The sequence below is a fragment of the Schizosaccharomyces osmophilus genome, chromosome 1, assembly GCF_027921745.1.
Source record: "Schizosaccharomyces osmophilus chromosome 1, complete sequence".
Lineage (NCBI taxonomy): Eukaryota > Fungi > Ascomycota > Schizosaccharomycetes > Schizosaccharomycetales > Schizosaccharomycetaceae > Schizosaccharomyces > Schizosaccharomyces osmophilus.
The window spans coordinates 3,399,638-3,416,093 of record NC_079238.1 but is presented as its reverse complement, the minus strand read 5'-3'; the positions used below and the strand labels follow the sequence as shown (position 1 = coordinate 3,416,093).

At 37.3% G+C, this 16,456-nt stretch overlaps 5 protein-coding genes across 5 annotated transcripts; 2 read left to right on the top strand and 3 right to left on the bottom strand.

Moving 5' to 3' along the window:
- Positions 1-530: 530 nt before the first annotated feature.
- On the top strand, positions 531-3,764 carry sro7 (Lgl family protein Sro7; the record flags this gene model as incomplete). Its single annotated transcript, XM_056180358.1, has 5 exons — positions 531-641; positions 714-786; positions 843-1,199; positions 1,246-3,160; positions 3,200-3,764. The coding sequence occupies 5 exons, from the start codon at positions 531-533 to the stop codon at positions 3,762-3,764; spliced, it is 3,021 nt and encodes a 1,006-aa protein (XP_056035878.1).
- Positions 3,765-3,963: 199 nt separating this feature from the next.
- tsr3 (SSU-rRNA maturation protein Tsr3) lies at positions 3,964-4,956 on the bottom strand (the record flags this gene model as incomplete). The annotated part of the gene is made up of 2 exons (XM_056180357.1): positions 3,964-4,588; positions 4,760-4,956. 2 exons carry the CDS (start codon positions 4,954-4,956, stop codon positions 3,964-3,966), a joined length of 822 nt encoding a protein of 273 aa, XP_056035879.1.
- Positions 4,957-5,723: 767 nt separating this feature from the next.
- gga21 (Golgi localized Arf binding gamma-adaptin-like protein Gga21) lies at positions 5,724-7,525 on the top strand (the record flags this gene model as incomplete). The annotated part of the gene is made up of 4 exons (XM_056180356.1): positions 5,724-5,766; positions 5,832-5,919; positions 5,975-6,050; positions 6,221-7,525. 4 exons carry the CDS (start codon positions 5,724-5,726, stop codon positions 7,523-7,525), a joined length of 1,512 nt encoding a protein of 503 aa, XP_056036563.1.
- Positions 7,526-7,706: 181 nt separating this feature from the next.
- spo15 (mitotic and meiotic spindle pole body protein, gamma tubulin complex linker-related Spo15) lies at positions 7,707-13,853 on the bottom strand (the record flags this gene model as incomplete). Its single annotated transcript, XM_056180355.1, has 1 exon — positions 7,707-13,853. One exon carries the CDS (start codon positions 13,851-13,853, stop codon positions 7,707-7,709), a length of 6,147 nt encoding a protein of 2,048 aa, XP_056035877.1.
- Positions 13,854-14,325: 472 nt separating this feature from the next.
- rsc58 (RSC complex subunit Rsc58) lies at positions 14,326-15,612 on the bottom strand (the record flags this gene model as incomplete). Its single annotated transcript, XM_056180354.1, has 2 exons — positions 14,326-15,200; positions 15,264-15,612. 2 exons carry the CDS (start codon positions 15,610-15,612, stop codon positions 14,326-14,328), a joined length of 1,224 nt encoding a protein of 407 aa, XP_056035875.1.
- Positions 15,613-16,456: the final 844 nt, after the last annotated feature.

The window sequence follows — 16,456 nt, the reverse complement described above, 5'->3', positions numbered from 1 at the left end:
TGTGAAAGATTATGTATGAATATGAGATCTTTTTTCCTCCTAGGATGTTAACAAACAAAAAAATCCTAACGATTATTGATGGGTGACTCGGTGTTAACAAATACTGCACCTCAGTTCCCTTGAAAGATGTTGCAATTTCTTCTTTACAGTCAAATACTTACTCTTGAATCGATTGTATGCAGTTACTCAAAGCATTCGCATTCCATGGCCCAGTTTCTAGCTTCTCTTATTTTGTGCTTCTCTTTCGTAAAGCAGCCTTTCACGCAAAATTTTATTTTGTATATTATAAAAGATTGTAAAATGGTAAGATTAAATGAATAGACGAATTTGTTAGGCCTATACTCTCACGTACTTTCCTTTGACATTTCTATAATGAAAGGGAAGAACATTTAGGAAAATATAACGAAGTACTTTATTCCATTTTATATATCGTTACTATTCGCTATATTGACTCTGTCTAACAATTCTGTGATACGATTTAAGGGTATCGAGCTTTTTTCAAGAGCGTCAAGAAATTGAAGCATGTGAAAATGTCTTTTTTTAAAAAATTTAGCAAAAAGAAAGAAGATCCTCCTTTAAATCCATTTCTAAAGGCTCAAGGGAAGAGTAATGGTACAGGAGATGCTTTCATGGTCGATGATGTTAGTATAAACAAGACAGTAAAGTCTTCCTTCTTATTCGTGTCAACTGGTCAATTAACCAATTCATAATAGTATAATCGATTCGGATTCTGCGGAACTCCAGCCAAATGGTGCATCGACCATCAACAAGGATTATTAGCTGTAGGTAAGTAAATAAGAAAGGAGAAGTATCATCAAGATATGAAACTCTAACCAATATAGTCTCTACAAGCAAGAGAATATACATTTATGGAAAGCTACATACTCAGCTTGTTATTATTCCTGACTGCAGCGATATTCTGCACCTTCTCATGTGTGCAGGTCACTTAATTATCATTGACAGTCAGAATACAATATTTAGCTATAATTTGTTAAGATCCAAAAACTTTCATACACCTTCCTCGACTTTTTACTTGAGGTTAAGAGTCATCTGTACATCTACGGATCCTTCAATCGAATGGGTTTATTTGGGGATGAGCGATGGTACAATTGTCCCATGGGACGTTACAAGACATCGACCTGGTGTTTACAAAATTCCAAATTTATATTCTGATAGAATGAACGAATGGAAGCTTATGGGTTAGTAATGCGGATACACAAACTCATGAAAACTAATTCAGTTTAGGATATCCTTACGCGCCTACATCGAGCAGACTGTCACCTGTTATAGGTATTCAGATTCATCCAAAAGACCTTGGTCTTTTGTTGATTGCTTATCCTGAAGGTGTTGTATTGTTTTCTATTCGTAGCGAAACAGTTTTGAAATTTTATGAACTCGAATATGCGGCTGGAAGTACTGCAGCAACAATGTCTACAAAACATAGCTTCCGACGCCCTATGGTAAAAGGAGTTCATTGGAGCCCTTGCGGAGAATATTTCCTATCGTTCTATGAAGATTCTTCTATAGCTTTTTGGGATACTGAAAAAGAAATTCCCGTTCAAGTCAGAAACTTTGTTGACTCTTACATTCATACTTATACTGCGATGCAAAAGCCTGCTCCGAGGACAGATTTGGAAGCAATCCAATCTATAATTTGGTGCTGTCGAGAGGATCCTAATTCAACATTTTTGCTAATGTTGGGAGGATTACCTAAAGAATCTCCTGTAAAAGGAATTTCAATGTTTAGTTTTCCTCAAACTCCTGGAAAGCAAAATGTTACTACTTTAGCAGAACATTTTGCTAATCCAAGCTCTCAAAGGTTCTTTCCTTTTATTGACATCCCATCTGCTATTGACATGGCGGTAATATCAACAATGTCGCCTTATTACAATGGTGCTCATAATCCGAGATATCTCTTGATGTTCTCTCGTAGTGGAACTCTTTCACTTATTGATTTGGTTACTTGCGAGCCTGTGAACTTAAACATGTCTCTTCCTCCCTCTCTGTGTTTCCTAGCTCCCGATTTTCGAATTGTTGACTTTCAAGCTGTGAGGAAGAACATCTGGGATAAAATGGAAGACTCTATTTCTTTACATCCACATTATTCATCATTTTCTGGAGGATCACCCCATCCTGGTTATTTAAAAAAATTAGACGTACGAAACGTACTAGTAACTTCTTCTGGCCTTAGCCTTTCATTATGGGATATTTCCAGAGGATTTATGAACCCGAAAAATTGTATAACTATTGATTTTTCTGAAGTTATGCGTAAGCATCTTACGCCAACTGCAAAAATTATTAGTGTATCACTTTCCTCTACTAACTGTGAATTCTCTTGCGCAGATAGTTTTGGTCGTGTAATTGTCTGTCGTATTAAAGATTCACTAAAACCGCTACCGTACCAACTAGCTACTGGTATTTTCCGCTTGGATGATAGTTTCGCCATAGATGGTATTATTTATGGTCAATTTTGTATTGATCTAAAACAAGGACCCATCACAACTAATTGTATGAGCGATATCGGTTTTGTAGGCATCGGATACGCAAATGGCTCATTAGCTGTCATTGATCTTAGAGGTCCTCATATATTGTGCAATACCTCTCTCTCTGAACTCGGTATTGAAAGAAAATTTAAGTCCTCTTCGTCCGCGGAATATATTAGCTCTGCTGAGTTTGTTATTATGAACTTGAACAACGATGGGCCAGCTTCGATTCATCTGATAGCTGTGACCAACACGGGAATAGCTTTATCTTTCCAAATTGGAATGACAGCTTCAGGATACTACTCAGTAACATTCTTGTCTTATGAAAAATTGGGTATTTATAACGTTCACGACATAATACCTTTAACAGAATCCGGACAACACGCGGTCGCTACAGGAGCTGCGCTACAGATGGTAGGGGTCCAATCTGAGAAGATTTATTTATTGTATATTGGCGAAACAGGAGTGCGCCTCTATTCCCGATTTAGTAAATGTTTAAGCACGACGGATTGGAGTAAACACGCTTGTTATAAGGCTAGTGTTATTTTTTCATCTGTTTCCAAACAAATGGGATCGGTGGCTTGTATAATGTCAAATTTAAATGTTTACTGGTTTACTTTACCTAATTTATCCGAAGAACGACGTGCGAGGTTGCCGGATGATATAGACGAAAGAATGTACGTAAAGAATACTATATGCTATGCTAACAGATATAGGTTGAGATTCGGTAATATTTCAGAAGACGGCGATATTGTGTTTCCAACAATTGGTGGTACAGAATTAGCATTTGGATGCGTGCTAGGAATGGGAAGGAAGATGTTTGCTTCTATATCTTGCAACCTCATTACCAAAGACCCTTTGACACTTCCACCAAGACCAACACAATCTACTTGGAAATGGCTAATGGGCGGACAAACAACATATTCGGATGAATTGAATTTACTACTTGGAGGTGAACACAGGCCAGTTACTAAGCCAATTGTAGGGTCTCAGGCTTCAGGAGCAACACAGCAGACTTCACAACACAATTCAAGCGCACGGACTGCAACCCCTAGCGGCAGCATGAAAGAATATGAAAATCGGCGAATACCTCAACAAAAAAGTTATTTCAATCAAATGAGTGAACAATTAACCGAAAGAGGAAGAATGCTTGGAAATGTTGAAAGTACGATGGATGATCTAGAAGAGATGAGTGCAGACTGGTTGAGCGAGATAAAAAAGTCAGTAGCTTCTACTAAGAAGGACCTGCTGATTTCAGGACTTAAGAGTTACTTGCCTTGAAAATGTTATTTCATATCAAAAGAATACAAGTTTACTGATTATGACTTTTAATGCCAAATAATTTTTTTTTTTCGGTTCGATCTATTTCATAATGATCGAACCGTTTTTCTATTGTTACTTTTATTAGTATGTAGATGTTCGTAAAGAGCAAACTTGCATTCGGAAATTAGAATTTTTGTTTATAAGACAAGACACTTTTTTATGTTTTTAGCTTCATTCGAACAACATTTCTCCAAAGATCATCGTCTTCTTCTTCATTTGCATCTTGTTGTGAATCTTCAGAGTTTTGTATAGGTTCCTTTACAGCATTTACTTCTTCATTACTCTCTGCATCTGAGGAACTGCTGGATGTATCATTGTCAGCGACGACTGGTTTGTGATTCAAATTTCCTTGTGTCCAAATATCCCCTTGATCTGTATTTCTTTGCTCTCGATAAGATGCTTCCATATCTTCCAAATACTGTTTTTGTTTTATTTGAATCTCATCGGCGTCTTTACAATCAGCATAAATATCTAAAAGCTCTTCATTTACATCGAAAAAAGCATGGCCCCATTTGAAATTCTCCATCAGCAATCGAGCCTCATCCTTGTACCCAACGATATACATACAGGCTGCCAATGCTTCTGCGCAATTCAACCTCCAAGGCCGTCCATAATTGATAGGATTTGTAGCAACCAAATAGGGTAATAGTCGTTCGCAACGGCCTCCAATTCTTGAAAAGGGGATTTCATCAATTTTAGCCCAAGAACATTCGACGACACTCGCACCGCCATTGTCAAAAAATACTCGATCAGCGGGTGAAACTGGCGATTTGCCGTTTGGTCTAAGGCAGTTAGCTTCTATGGACCTAATAATCTTCAAAGACGATAATATTGATTTTTGACATATTTTATGCGAAAAAACAGCAACAAACTAGAATGCACAATACTGTCCACAATCCGCACGTTGAAGCAATAATAATATAAAACAAAAACAAAAATAAATCTTAACTTACGTGACCACGACTCCCTTATTCTTTTGACCAATTCGCAAACTCCGTATGCAACCAAGTCTTTCTAACCTTTTCCCGGAACAAGCATTTGGATTGCAATGACCGAAATCCCACATCGCAAGAGGCAAAGGGAATTTCGAGGGCATTTGCCCTTTAAAATTGTGCTTGCCGTGAAATTTACCTGAATTTCGGGGGCCCATTATGAAAAACCAAAATTTGAATGTTTTTTATAGGTGTTATATAGAACTAGTCATTATGAATAAATTTTTCAAAGTGTATAATTTTAAATTTGCTTCAATTATACTCGTTATTGTTGAAATCGGCGTCCTTGATTTAATTATATATCATAATAAAATCATCTGTTACCTAAAAACATGCTTATATATATCGAAGGCATTCTTCTTGAACGGTCAAATTCAGGATGGTCATTACATCAAAAATATTTGCCATTTTTTCATGTATCCATTTTTTCTCTATTTCGGTAATCAAAATATGAAGGTTTGAGCTGTTCCACCTGCAGGTAGGTTCATTTCTTCCATTTTCAGAAAAGCTCATAGGGGTAATAATGAATTCATACATCCATAAGTCTTTAGGGTGCAGGAAAATCCCGTAATGCTGTACTCATTCATCTATTTATTTGACTTTCACCTCCATTACATCCCATTTTGTTCATTCAGTCCTATTTCATCCAGTTTAAACACTTACTCGTTGTAGTAGTATTAATGAAGGAAAGGTCTAATATTTGTATAACGAGGATGCGTCTATATCTGTATCATCTAATGAAGAAAAACAATGATATTACCCTTTCATAAACTATCTATAATCAAGAAACAATTCATTCAACAACTTCGTGCAATAAATGTAAAGTCCTATAAAAAGTATCTATTTTTTGAATTCGTTTGGATCCTTTTATTTTTTGGTTTATTTTCTTTGTACTCAATATTGAATCAGCCCATCTATACTCAACATGCTTTCCTCCAAAGTTAGTCGGACGTTAACAAGATACATTGGTACGTTACTACCATCATTTGAGTGTTTGGAAGAGTTGCTTTGCATGGTGAACTAACATGAACAGACAGAGCAACGGACCAATTTAATCTGGAGCCGAATTTGGCTTTGAATTTGGAAATCGCTGATTATATTAACGTCAAAAAGGGAAATGCGTATGTATATTGAGTTGAAACGTATATTTCTCTAATTCAATTTATCCATATATAGACCTAGAGAGGCAGCTTTCACCATATTGAAGCGTATCAATAGTACCAACCCGACAGTGACTTATTTGGCTTTGAATGTAAGTGACTCAAGCTATACAGCTGCTATGGTCTCATTTGTTTATGGCTTGAACTCAAAACAATGGAGATGACAGAGGCAAAGCCAGGGGAGAGATCGCTCTATGTGTTTTGGTTTATCAACAGTCCGAATCGTGCTTGTATATGGATTTTAATAACTAACTTTGTTTAGCTTCTTGATATTTGTGTAAAAAACTGCGGCTTCCCCTTTCATTTACAAATTGGAAGCCAAGAATTTCTCAATGGATTTGTTTCGCGTTTTCCTAAATATCCCCTCCCCCATATGAATAAGGTTCAGAAAAAGATTTTGGAAATGCTTGAAGAATGGAATTACATGCTTTGTAAAAGCAACAGGCATAGCCAAGATTTTTCCAGAATCCATGACCTCCGCGAATTGATGTCTTTTCAAGGTTATAAATTTCCAAAGGTTGATGAGGATTCAGTTGCTGTAATGAATCCTAGTAATGAACTACGCTCCGCTCATGAGTTGGCTATGGAAGATTTGGAGGCACATAAAGCTAAGCTTCAAGAACTCCTTCGTCGAGGTACTCCAATGGACTTGGCCGAAGCTAATGCATTAATGAAAGTAATCGCTGGTTATGACAAAGAGAATACGGAAGACTACTCTGCTCTCGCCTCTGCAGAGATTGAATCCATCAAAGCTAAAGCTTTCCGTGTTCAACATCATCTCGAAAATCCAGCATTGGTGTCTCTAGATGAACCCTTAGAGTCCGCAATGGAGTCTCTGAAAGTTTATAAGAACAAAGTCGTCCGTTTATTGCAGACTGAGGATGAAGATGAATACTATGTTCATAAGCTTATTACATTGAATGAATTACTTCATGATGTACTACAGGCTTACGGGATCAATCATGATTTCAATGAACAACCCTTACCTAGTTCTTCACAATCATCCCAACAAAGTAATAATGCTCTCATAAGAAACGAATCTTCTTTAGTCGATCTGCTCGACGAATCTAGTCAAGATAACTTAAATGTTCCTGATAATGCTGTCTCTTTCAATAATGCCTCAGTTTTCGCTGGCTTTCCTGATGCATTCAATTCTAATAAACCAGTATCTAATGGTGATTCTGTACATAAGTCCTTTAACGTTGAAACTACTCTTCCCATTTTGAAGTCTGATTCCTTGCTACTGTCAGCTAAGTTAGTCAGTTACAATCCAGCGAGTGGTACTGCATCATATGTGGTCTATCTATCTAACGACTCTTTTGCGTCTTCTGTATCTAATGTTACTTTTCAGGTCGCTGTCATGAAATCCCAAAAACTTCAGATGCTTCCCCTTGTTGGAGAAACTACTATATCTCCAAAACAGCAAAATGCTGCCTATATGATGATGAATATTTCCAATATCGGTCATGACCAGAAATCTTTACGAATTCGCTGGCGTTCTTACTGGACTGTTAACCTCAATACTCAGGAAGCTTCTGGTGAAAGTCATCTACCTCTTCAAATCTAGATCGTCGACTCTAAATAGACATACACCATCCCAATGTAAACAAGTTTTACTGCAATTTACGTTACCGATTTGCTTATTAAAATTCGTAATCATATATTACCATTACCATTACCAACACCAATTAATAAAGTATAAATAAATTGCGCGGATATGTTATTAGTTGCAACCAAAAAATGGAGCCTTAATAGGCAATACTTTTAATAGTTTTTCCATAGTAAGAATGATTTTCTCCTAAGCATCTTAAGCGCTGTAATGACATGACACACAGGAAAACTGACCGCAGGGATGGCCTTCTAACTTCTTCGTTATCATGAGAACCATCGAGCAACTTCTCAAATTGTACTTCAGGATAATACTTTTTCAAACCATCATAGCATGCCGTTTTCCATAATGCCAAAGACTTCTTAAAATTAATCTCCCTGTCTAAAGCATACTGCAAAGCTTGAAGACATTCTGCTAAATGGTCAGCCTTTTGCTTATAATCAAAATATGCAGCTTGACGATTCTTTTCGTCGATTATACAATGATCTAAATCTTCTTTGAACTTATCAGAAAATTTAGGGCCAACAATGTTTTGTAACTTTCCAAGTTGTCGTTTGAAGACTTCCATAACTTCTGGTTCGAACGTGTTGGTCCTTCCCCCAAAAAACCTAAATAATCCTCTCGGTACTTGCTGCGATAACTCTAGAGAATTCAAACGTTCTTGAAGAATTATAATTTCTTTCTCAATATCCTTTATATAAGACTCGTAGACTAATATAGTGCTTCTGGGAATCAATTCGTCCTGTTTCTGAGCAAGCTTCTTTAAGTGCTTATCCTGCTTCTTTACGAAGTCCTTCAGGTTGCTCAATTGCAAGATACGCTTCTGTTCGGCTTCGAAAAATGTGTCATGCTGTTGACTTAATTGCTGATGTAGTTTCTTTACTTTGGAAGCCAAATGGTCACAACGATCATCTCTTCTCTTAATTCTCTCCATAGAACGTTTGACTTCTCCTTCGAGCTCTGTGTTATGTGCTTGCGTTCCTGTTAAAATGTCCTCTAACGAGCTTAGATTACTGCATTTTAATTTAAACTCATTTTGGACAGAAGTCAATGATTCTTGAACAGACTGTAATTCTTTAAGTTGCTTCTCTTTGAATAAAAGCTCTTCATTGCTTCTATCAAGTAAGCTTTGAAGATTATTTACCTTGTACTCGGTATCCTGCAATTTCTGGACATGCTCTTTGCTAGCATCCTTCAATGTATGAAACTCCTCTTCTAATGTGGCCATTTCATTTTCAGAGTTGTCCTTGGATTGTTGGAGGGATTCGATCCTCTCATCCTGCTCTGTTATCAATGCACGCTTTAGCTCCAAATCCTCCAAAAATCTTCCTTTCTCAGCTTCTAAGTTTTGAACTAAAGCATTGGTCTCCTTAGAAGAGGCTTCCAGTTCTTCCTTATTTTCGGATAATATTTTTTTAAGGGAAACAATAGTTGCTAAATGCTGCTCTATCGTATTCGATGATTTTCGCAAATCAACTTGATAGTGCTTAATCAATTTTACATGTTCATCACTTTGTTTTTTCACATTCTTCAAGTCAATACTCATTTCCTTAGTTTCATTGGTTTTCTTTGTCAGATCCTTCAGAGCAGAATGAAGCTCTTCCTTAGTTGCGGACAATCTATCGCTTACTTTTTCTTTCATGCTAGTTAACTCTTCTGATAGCGATCGTTTTTCTTTGGTTATAAGTTCAACCTTTTCAGTCAACTCGCTTACGAGTGCTTGTTTCTTTTCTGAATCTGATCTTTGAGTGTTAACTTCCTCGTTGCTGATTTCCAGTTCTCTTTGCAAATTGCTTATTTTTTGGTTTAAGTTATCAATAAACTCGTCCTTTCTTTGTAATTCCAAATAATCATTTTCAATTGATTTCGAGTGTGAATCAACTTGCAAGTTCAATTCTCTTAGCTGGGTAAGCAAACTGTTTTCACGAGAATTATAATCTTCTTGAGTATTATTGAAACACTGTGTGAGTGCATCCAGATCTGATTTGACGTCTCTCAAGTCATTCGATAGCTTGTCAGCACCTTGATTGCTGTCATGTAACTCTTTCTCTTTCTTCTGTAACATGCTACTCAAATCGTTAAAGCATTTTATAAATACAGAAGTCGCCTTCTTTATTTCTGATGGATCTTTCAGACTTGATGCCGAAACATCAACTGAAGGCAGAATTTTGGTTGAATTGATCAAAAAACTATATGCTTCACAGAATGCTATCTTCAGACTGTTCAGCTCATCATTGTCTTTTCCTAGGGTATCAATCTTTGTCAACAATTCCTTCTTATTACTTTCACACTGACCAATAACTTCACGAAGTGAAGAAATATTTTCTTCAGCATCAGAGAACTGTTGATTAAGGAAATCTTTTTCATTTTGCAACTCAGAAAATTCTTTGCATTTCTGTGACATCGCAGCTTCTACCTCCCTTATTTGGTTTGTAACAACCAAAAGTTTATTATCCAAAATAGCATTCTTTTCTTCATGTTGTTTAGTTAAATCTTCAGCCTTAGAGAGCTGTTGACTAAGGAAATCATTTTCGTTCTGCAACTCAGAAAATTCTTTGCATTTCTGTGACATCGCAGCTTCCGTCTTCGTTATTTGACTTGTAGCATCCAAAAGTTTATTATCCAAAATGGCATTCTTTTCTTGATGTTGTTTAGTCAAATCTTCAGCCTCAGAGAGCTGTTGACTAAGGAAATCTTTTTCGTTCTGCAGCTCAGAAAATTCTTTGCATTTCTGTGACATCGCAGCTTCTGTCTCCGTTATTTGACTTGTAGCAACCAAAAGTTTATTATCCATAATGGCATTCTTTTCTTCAAGCTGTTTACTTGAGTCTTCAGCGTAGCTAATTTTTTCTATCAACTTCTGATTCAATTCTTTCAACTTAGAAAAAGCATCCTCCAAAGATCGGTATTCATCGCGTAGTAAATGATGTTCTTCAGATAGAAAAGAATGAGATTGTTGGACAGAATTAAGGGCCTGCTCAGTATCATCTTTAAGCTTTTGAAGTTTATTCTTCTCAAACAATACACTTTCTTGATCTTTCTCTAGGGCAGAAATATTATCTTGGGATTTCATGAGCTGTTGACTTAAAGTTTCCTTCTCAGCACTTTGATCTTTCAAGGACTGCTCTAAGGTTACCAATTTTTCTTTCAAAGTAATTAGTTCTTCTTGCACATTTTCTTTCGAAGACACGATATGTTTGAACTCTATGTCACTCGTAGACTTCTCCTCCTTGAGATGCTTTACCAACTCCATAGTCTGGTCAAGACTTTGCGATTTTTCAGATAGCTCATCTTTTAAAATCTTAAATTCTTCCTCTTGTGAGTTGTGTACAGCATCCAAGTTAGACAACTTCTTTATATTCTCTTCAAGTTCTTCTGCCAGCAAGCATGCTTTCTGGTTTAAATCTTCTTTTTCTTTAAACAAAGCTTCCTTTTCTTGTTCTAATGTGTGAACCTTTTCATCATTATCGTCTTTTTCGGCTCGTAAGCTTTTCTCTGTTTCTGTAGCCGATTGTATTAAGGACTCGTACAGACCATTAGTTTCATTAAACTTCTCTCGATCAGAATTAAGCTGATTAGTAACGCCTTCATGATTGCTTCGCAACACAGCTAACTCACCTTGAAGTCTATAATTAGCCTCAGTCAAAGAACTCATCTCTACTCTAGTTTCCGAAAGGGAAGAGAAAACATTTTGAAGAGAAGATTTGAGGTGCTTACTCTCCTCAGAAAGTTTAGAGGATGTAAGCTGAAGATTATTATTAAACCCCTCAGAATTTTGAAATTTCTGCTTCAATGCCGAATAGTCAACTGAAAGCTCCTTATATTCTTCTGTCAAAGATGACAAGCATTCCTTAAGCCGGAAATAGTCTTTGTAAGTTTCATCTCTCATTTCTATTACATTTTGCAATTCATCTGAAATTTTTTCGAAAGAAGAGTTAAATGTAGAGTGCTTAGCCTCTAAAGATTCATTCACAGACTTCAACTGAGATATTTCAGACTGTGAATCATCATATAATCTTTGGCAGGAATTAAGCTTACTTTCAAGATTATCCTTCAACTTTCTTAAATCTTCATGGGCAATGCTTAAGTTTTCTTTCTCTTCTACTTGATTCTTGTAACCATTCAGTTGATCACTTAAATTCTGATTATGCTCTTCAAGTCTTTTGAGAGAACCTTCGGTCTCGTCTAGCTTGGACAAAGAGTCCCTAAGAGTTTTGATTTGACTTTCCATGTCATTATTCACTTCTTGTGAGTACTTCAATTTCTTCTGTAACTCTGCAAAACTTGTCTTTAGAGACTCATGACTCTGTTTTTGCGCTTCATTTTTGACTTGAAGGTCACTAAAGTCTGTCTCCAAAGACGCAATTTGTTCATTCAGATGATGAATGTAAGAATCTTTTTCGTTTAGAGATGATTTTATCTCATTTAGTTCTTCTTTGAGATCATCAGCCTCATGTATATTTGTACTTTGAGATTCTTCCAGCAGCTTTTCCATGTTCCGCATATTTACGGTTGATTCCTTTAATCTATCTTGAAATGCCTTACATAGTTCTTGGACATCTCCAACTGCCTTCTGAGCATGTTCCTTCTCAGCTCGTTCTTCATCTCTAGATACACTTAAACTTTTATATTCATCCCCAAGCTTGTTTATAACGTTTCTTCTTTCGTTCAACTCTGAAGTTAAATTTTCGATGTTGTCCTCGTACTTAGCAACTTGATCTTTCAACGTATCAATATACTGATTTGTACTTATAAGTTCATTCTCAGATTCAGATATTAAGCGTTCTTTTTTCTCAAGCAACGAATTTAGTTTAGAACACTCATCCTCTTTCTGCGCTGTAGTACTTTGACTCATTTCTAGAGACTTGGAAGAGGAAGTAACCAAGTTCTGCAATTCTGTAATCCTGTTGTGCAAATCCTTGATCTCCAAAGAATTTTGATCGCGCTCATATGTGATCGAACTGAGGTTATTATTGGTATCCGTAATACGAGCTTCAAGTCCCTGAAGTTGTTGATTCGCATTAGTTAAATTCTTAGTCTTTTCCAAAAGCTTGTGGTTCGATTCTTCTAAGCTAGCTTGAAGATGTCGCTTAACAGAATCAAATTCGCCTGTCTCATCCTCCAGAGCTTTTAGTTTAGATTGCAAATCGCTAGAACGACCTTCCAAATCACGAATTTTCTTTTGCATACTCGTACTGTCTTCTTTCGATTCTTTTAAACTAGAAATAGAGCTTCTGAGGATCTTTTCTAATTTTCTGTTTTTCTCGGCAAGTTCAGAATTGTCCGTGGAAGCACCCTTGAACGATTGATTGTCTTCTCTCAAAGTTTCAATGATATGTTCCTTTGATTTGAGTTGATTGGAAAGATCCTGCAACTTCTCTTCATAAGCTTTGATTTCATCCTTATTGGAATTTGATTCGTTCAAAGCTGACATTCTTTCTTCTAAATCTTTGCACTGGCTACGTAAGCTAGTTTCTGCCTGTCTCAAGGACCCAATCGTATTATTCGAACTGACTAATAGTCTTTGTAGTCTTTCTTGCTCAGCGCGAAGGTCAGAATTTGAGACTTGATCGTGATCCACCTTATCCTTCATCATTTTCACATCTTGAACTACAGTCTCATATTCCTTTTCCCTTTGGTCAAGCCTTTGCGTGACATTTAAGAGCTGTCTTGACAACTCATAAGCTTCAGATTGCTTAGATGACAAGGTTGATTCTAATTCTGAAACCTTCTTTTGAAAATATTGATAATCTTCACTAGACGCTAAAGCATCTATGTCCGAAGGATCCTTTTCCCAACCTTCACGGTTTGATTCTGACATTAATTGCATTGAAAGGAGTCCATTTTCATGCTCTAAGGTCGCCAACTTTGATCGGACCGCCCTTAGATCAGCGATTAAGTTGGAATTTTGTGTGACAGACTTTAGATCATAAATAGGACTATCAAACAATCCTCCTCGCGTTAGCATCCAGCTAGTATTAGAGGTAGAACCTGGACTTCGCGGGGTTAATTGATGAGTTTCTTCAGATTCACTTTGTAGAGGGGCCTCTCCTTCGCTCAATACCCTTCTTCCTTTTTCTGGGCGAGCAGTGGGGGTAGAGAACTCGTCTTGATTAATGGCATTGTTGTTTTCCGTCAGATGTTTACCCAAAGCTTTTGTTTTCGGAGGCTTTGGAGTTTCCAAATCTAGATGTGCAAAAGGAGATATTGGACTTAAAACAGTGTTAAGAGAATCATCATCCCCCGAATCAGAGAGTGAAGGAGACGTGGGCGTCTGATTCGACATGGGCACTGTGAACTATAAACAGCTCTTGCTTTGACGCGTTGTTCGGGAAATTCCAAGTCTTTATGACTTTTAGCGTGCAAGTGTAGAGATTTTCCTCGTTGTAACGAAGCCACTTGATAATATTGTAACTCTATTAGATTATTTTTATTAAATCTTTGTTAATGTTGTCCTGCTCACTTTGAAGTTTTTCGCTTTATTCGTCTTTTTTACAGGTTTTGGAATAAATAGAGGAAAAGCCGATCAAAGGTTGTTGGTTACTACGACTAGGTCGATAGAAATCATGTAGTTTACGGGGGATACAAATTTACACAGAAATAATATATATATTGTTTACTTTACTTTAAGCTTTGGTTTCTGTGATTTAAGCAGAATGCACTAAGATATATAGCTGTTTAAACGAAACTCACAAAGAATGAATAGATATTAAAGACTCTAACAAATCAAAGAATTGTAGCGATACGTACGAGTTTACTTACCGCCGTGATTTACTGCGCTTGTAGGATTGGATAGGGGCATCAGAAGAATACTGACCATAAGTACCATTCATTAAGGCAGAATTTCCTCGAGCAGACATTTGGCCTGCTCTAGATTGAACCTGAGCAGTCGTTTCAAATGGTTGTGCAGTTGGGGGTAACGAGCCTTGGATTTGTGGACCAAACTTTGTGAAAGGTAATTGAGTATCGGGAATAGGTAAATCGGAAGGGGACAGATTGTAGGTTAAAATTAGTTTTGACAGCAAAGCACCCACTTCAGAAGCAATCGAGCGTTCTTCTAAAGACGGTGTATCAGGGGGCGAAGGGGAATCCAATCTAACATTTTGTAGATTTTGAAGGCGTTGAAGTAGAGTATAAACATGTAACAGGTCATGGCGAAGTGGAGCGTCAGAAAAAACATCCTCTTCTACAACGCCGAGGTTCTCTTGGATGAAATCCACATCAACAGATTCAGAGTCTAATAATTTATGATATCTATCAGACTGGTAATATGTGGAGACGGTTTTATAAGTATTGTCGGAAATGACGGTTGAGGAAGTGTTTCGGATGGGAGAAAACGAAGAAAAGGAGTCAAGAGAAAGGAGTTTTTGGGTTGGGTATTGTAAAGAAGAAGGGTGAACGTTGCCTACGGCATTGGAGGTTTTGGGAGAAGCGGGAGGAGCGGGAAACTTGCTGAGGGAGACATCGCTTGCAGACCCATATGCAGGAGAAGCCATAACGGCGACTGGCTTTGCAACAATACCGCCATCCGGAAGACGTGAATCTAAGCGTGAAAGATGAGCAGGCGAAGTGAACATAGGTCCCGTTGGACCCAGCATCATCAAGGCATGAGATTTAAATTGAGGATAAAGGGCTAAAAAAGAAAAAAAAAGGGTTAGCAAACTATGAGTGATCAAATGCATTTTCAGAAACATACAATTTTCGAAAAATAAGGAAGGGCTGCTGCTGGCCTCTGGTATAGAAGCATCTTCAGTATCAAATTCGCCGTTTCGGCTTGCCTCTGTTGAAAGAGACTGTTTGAGGAGAAAATAGGTACGATCGATATCCCAATATATAGATTCGCTAGGATCGTGGTCATGAATTCCTTGATAGCAAATGGCATGCCAGTCCTTTAGGAAAGATTGCATGGAAGAATATTGTTGATTATGCAAAATTTTCCCCAAGGGATCGCCTGAAACCGTTTTCGTACTCTCTAGTAAACTTGATCCTGCCGGGAGGGAGGACAAGAAAGAGACAAGCAAGGGCTGCCAAGTAGCATGGTCCATTGTTTTGAAAACCAGAATGAAACTAACACCACACAAAAAACAAATAAAATAAAAAAAGTTTAAGAACACAAAAAAAATCACCACAAATCACAACAAAACGAGTAGGAAAAGAAATACACTAGAATAATACCCACAACAACAAAAATATAATAAATAAATGGAAAGCAAACGAATCAATCTTGAAAGAAAGAAAGTAAGAAAGAGTACAAGCCAAGAAGGACGGTTCGTGAAATTTAAAAGACCTTGAGTCGCGGGGGCCGGGAACTATGAGCGATTGTGATTACGGAACGACGAAGCAGGAGTGCGTGCGAGTCGTAACTTGGACACTTGGGAAACAGGGGTTTCGTCGTTTTGTTGAATTCTGTTGTTGTCGTTGTTTTCGACTTTTGGGATTATTTGTAAAACTACTTTATGGTACGTTACATCGCAGTAAATGGGTTTTCGACACATGTACGATGGTTAAGGATACAATCAATACGATGAAATCATCGCAAGATGATACAAAGGGTATGCGTAGCGTTGTAGCAGGACGTAGTGAGTAAAAAAATAAGAGTTTCTGTAGTTGACGACGAGGGGAACCATCCAACAAGAGAAAAAATGAGTACGATAAAAAAAATCGTCCAAAAATCGTCCGCTTGGATTTTCTATTTCATTCCAAATAGAATTGTGTTTGCAACAACATAACAACAACATAACAACAACAGCATAGCATAGCATAGCAAACCATCCATGGTCATAATGACTCTATAGTAGTTTCATTCTAGTTTCCTCAGTATGACCGATACCCATTGCTTCCTTCCTTCCTTTCTCTCTCCTAGAGAAACCGTCTAGTCGAATCCATTCC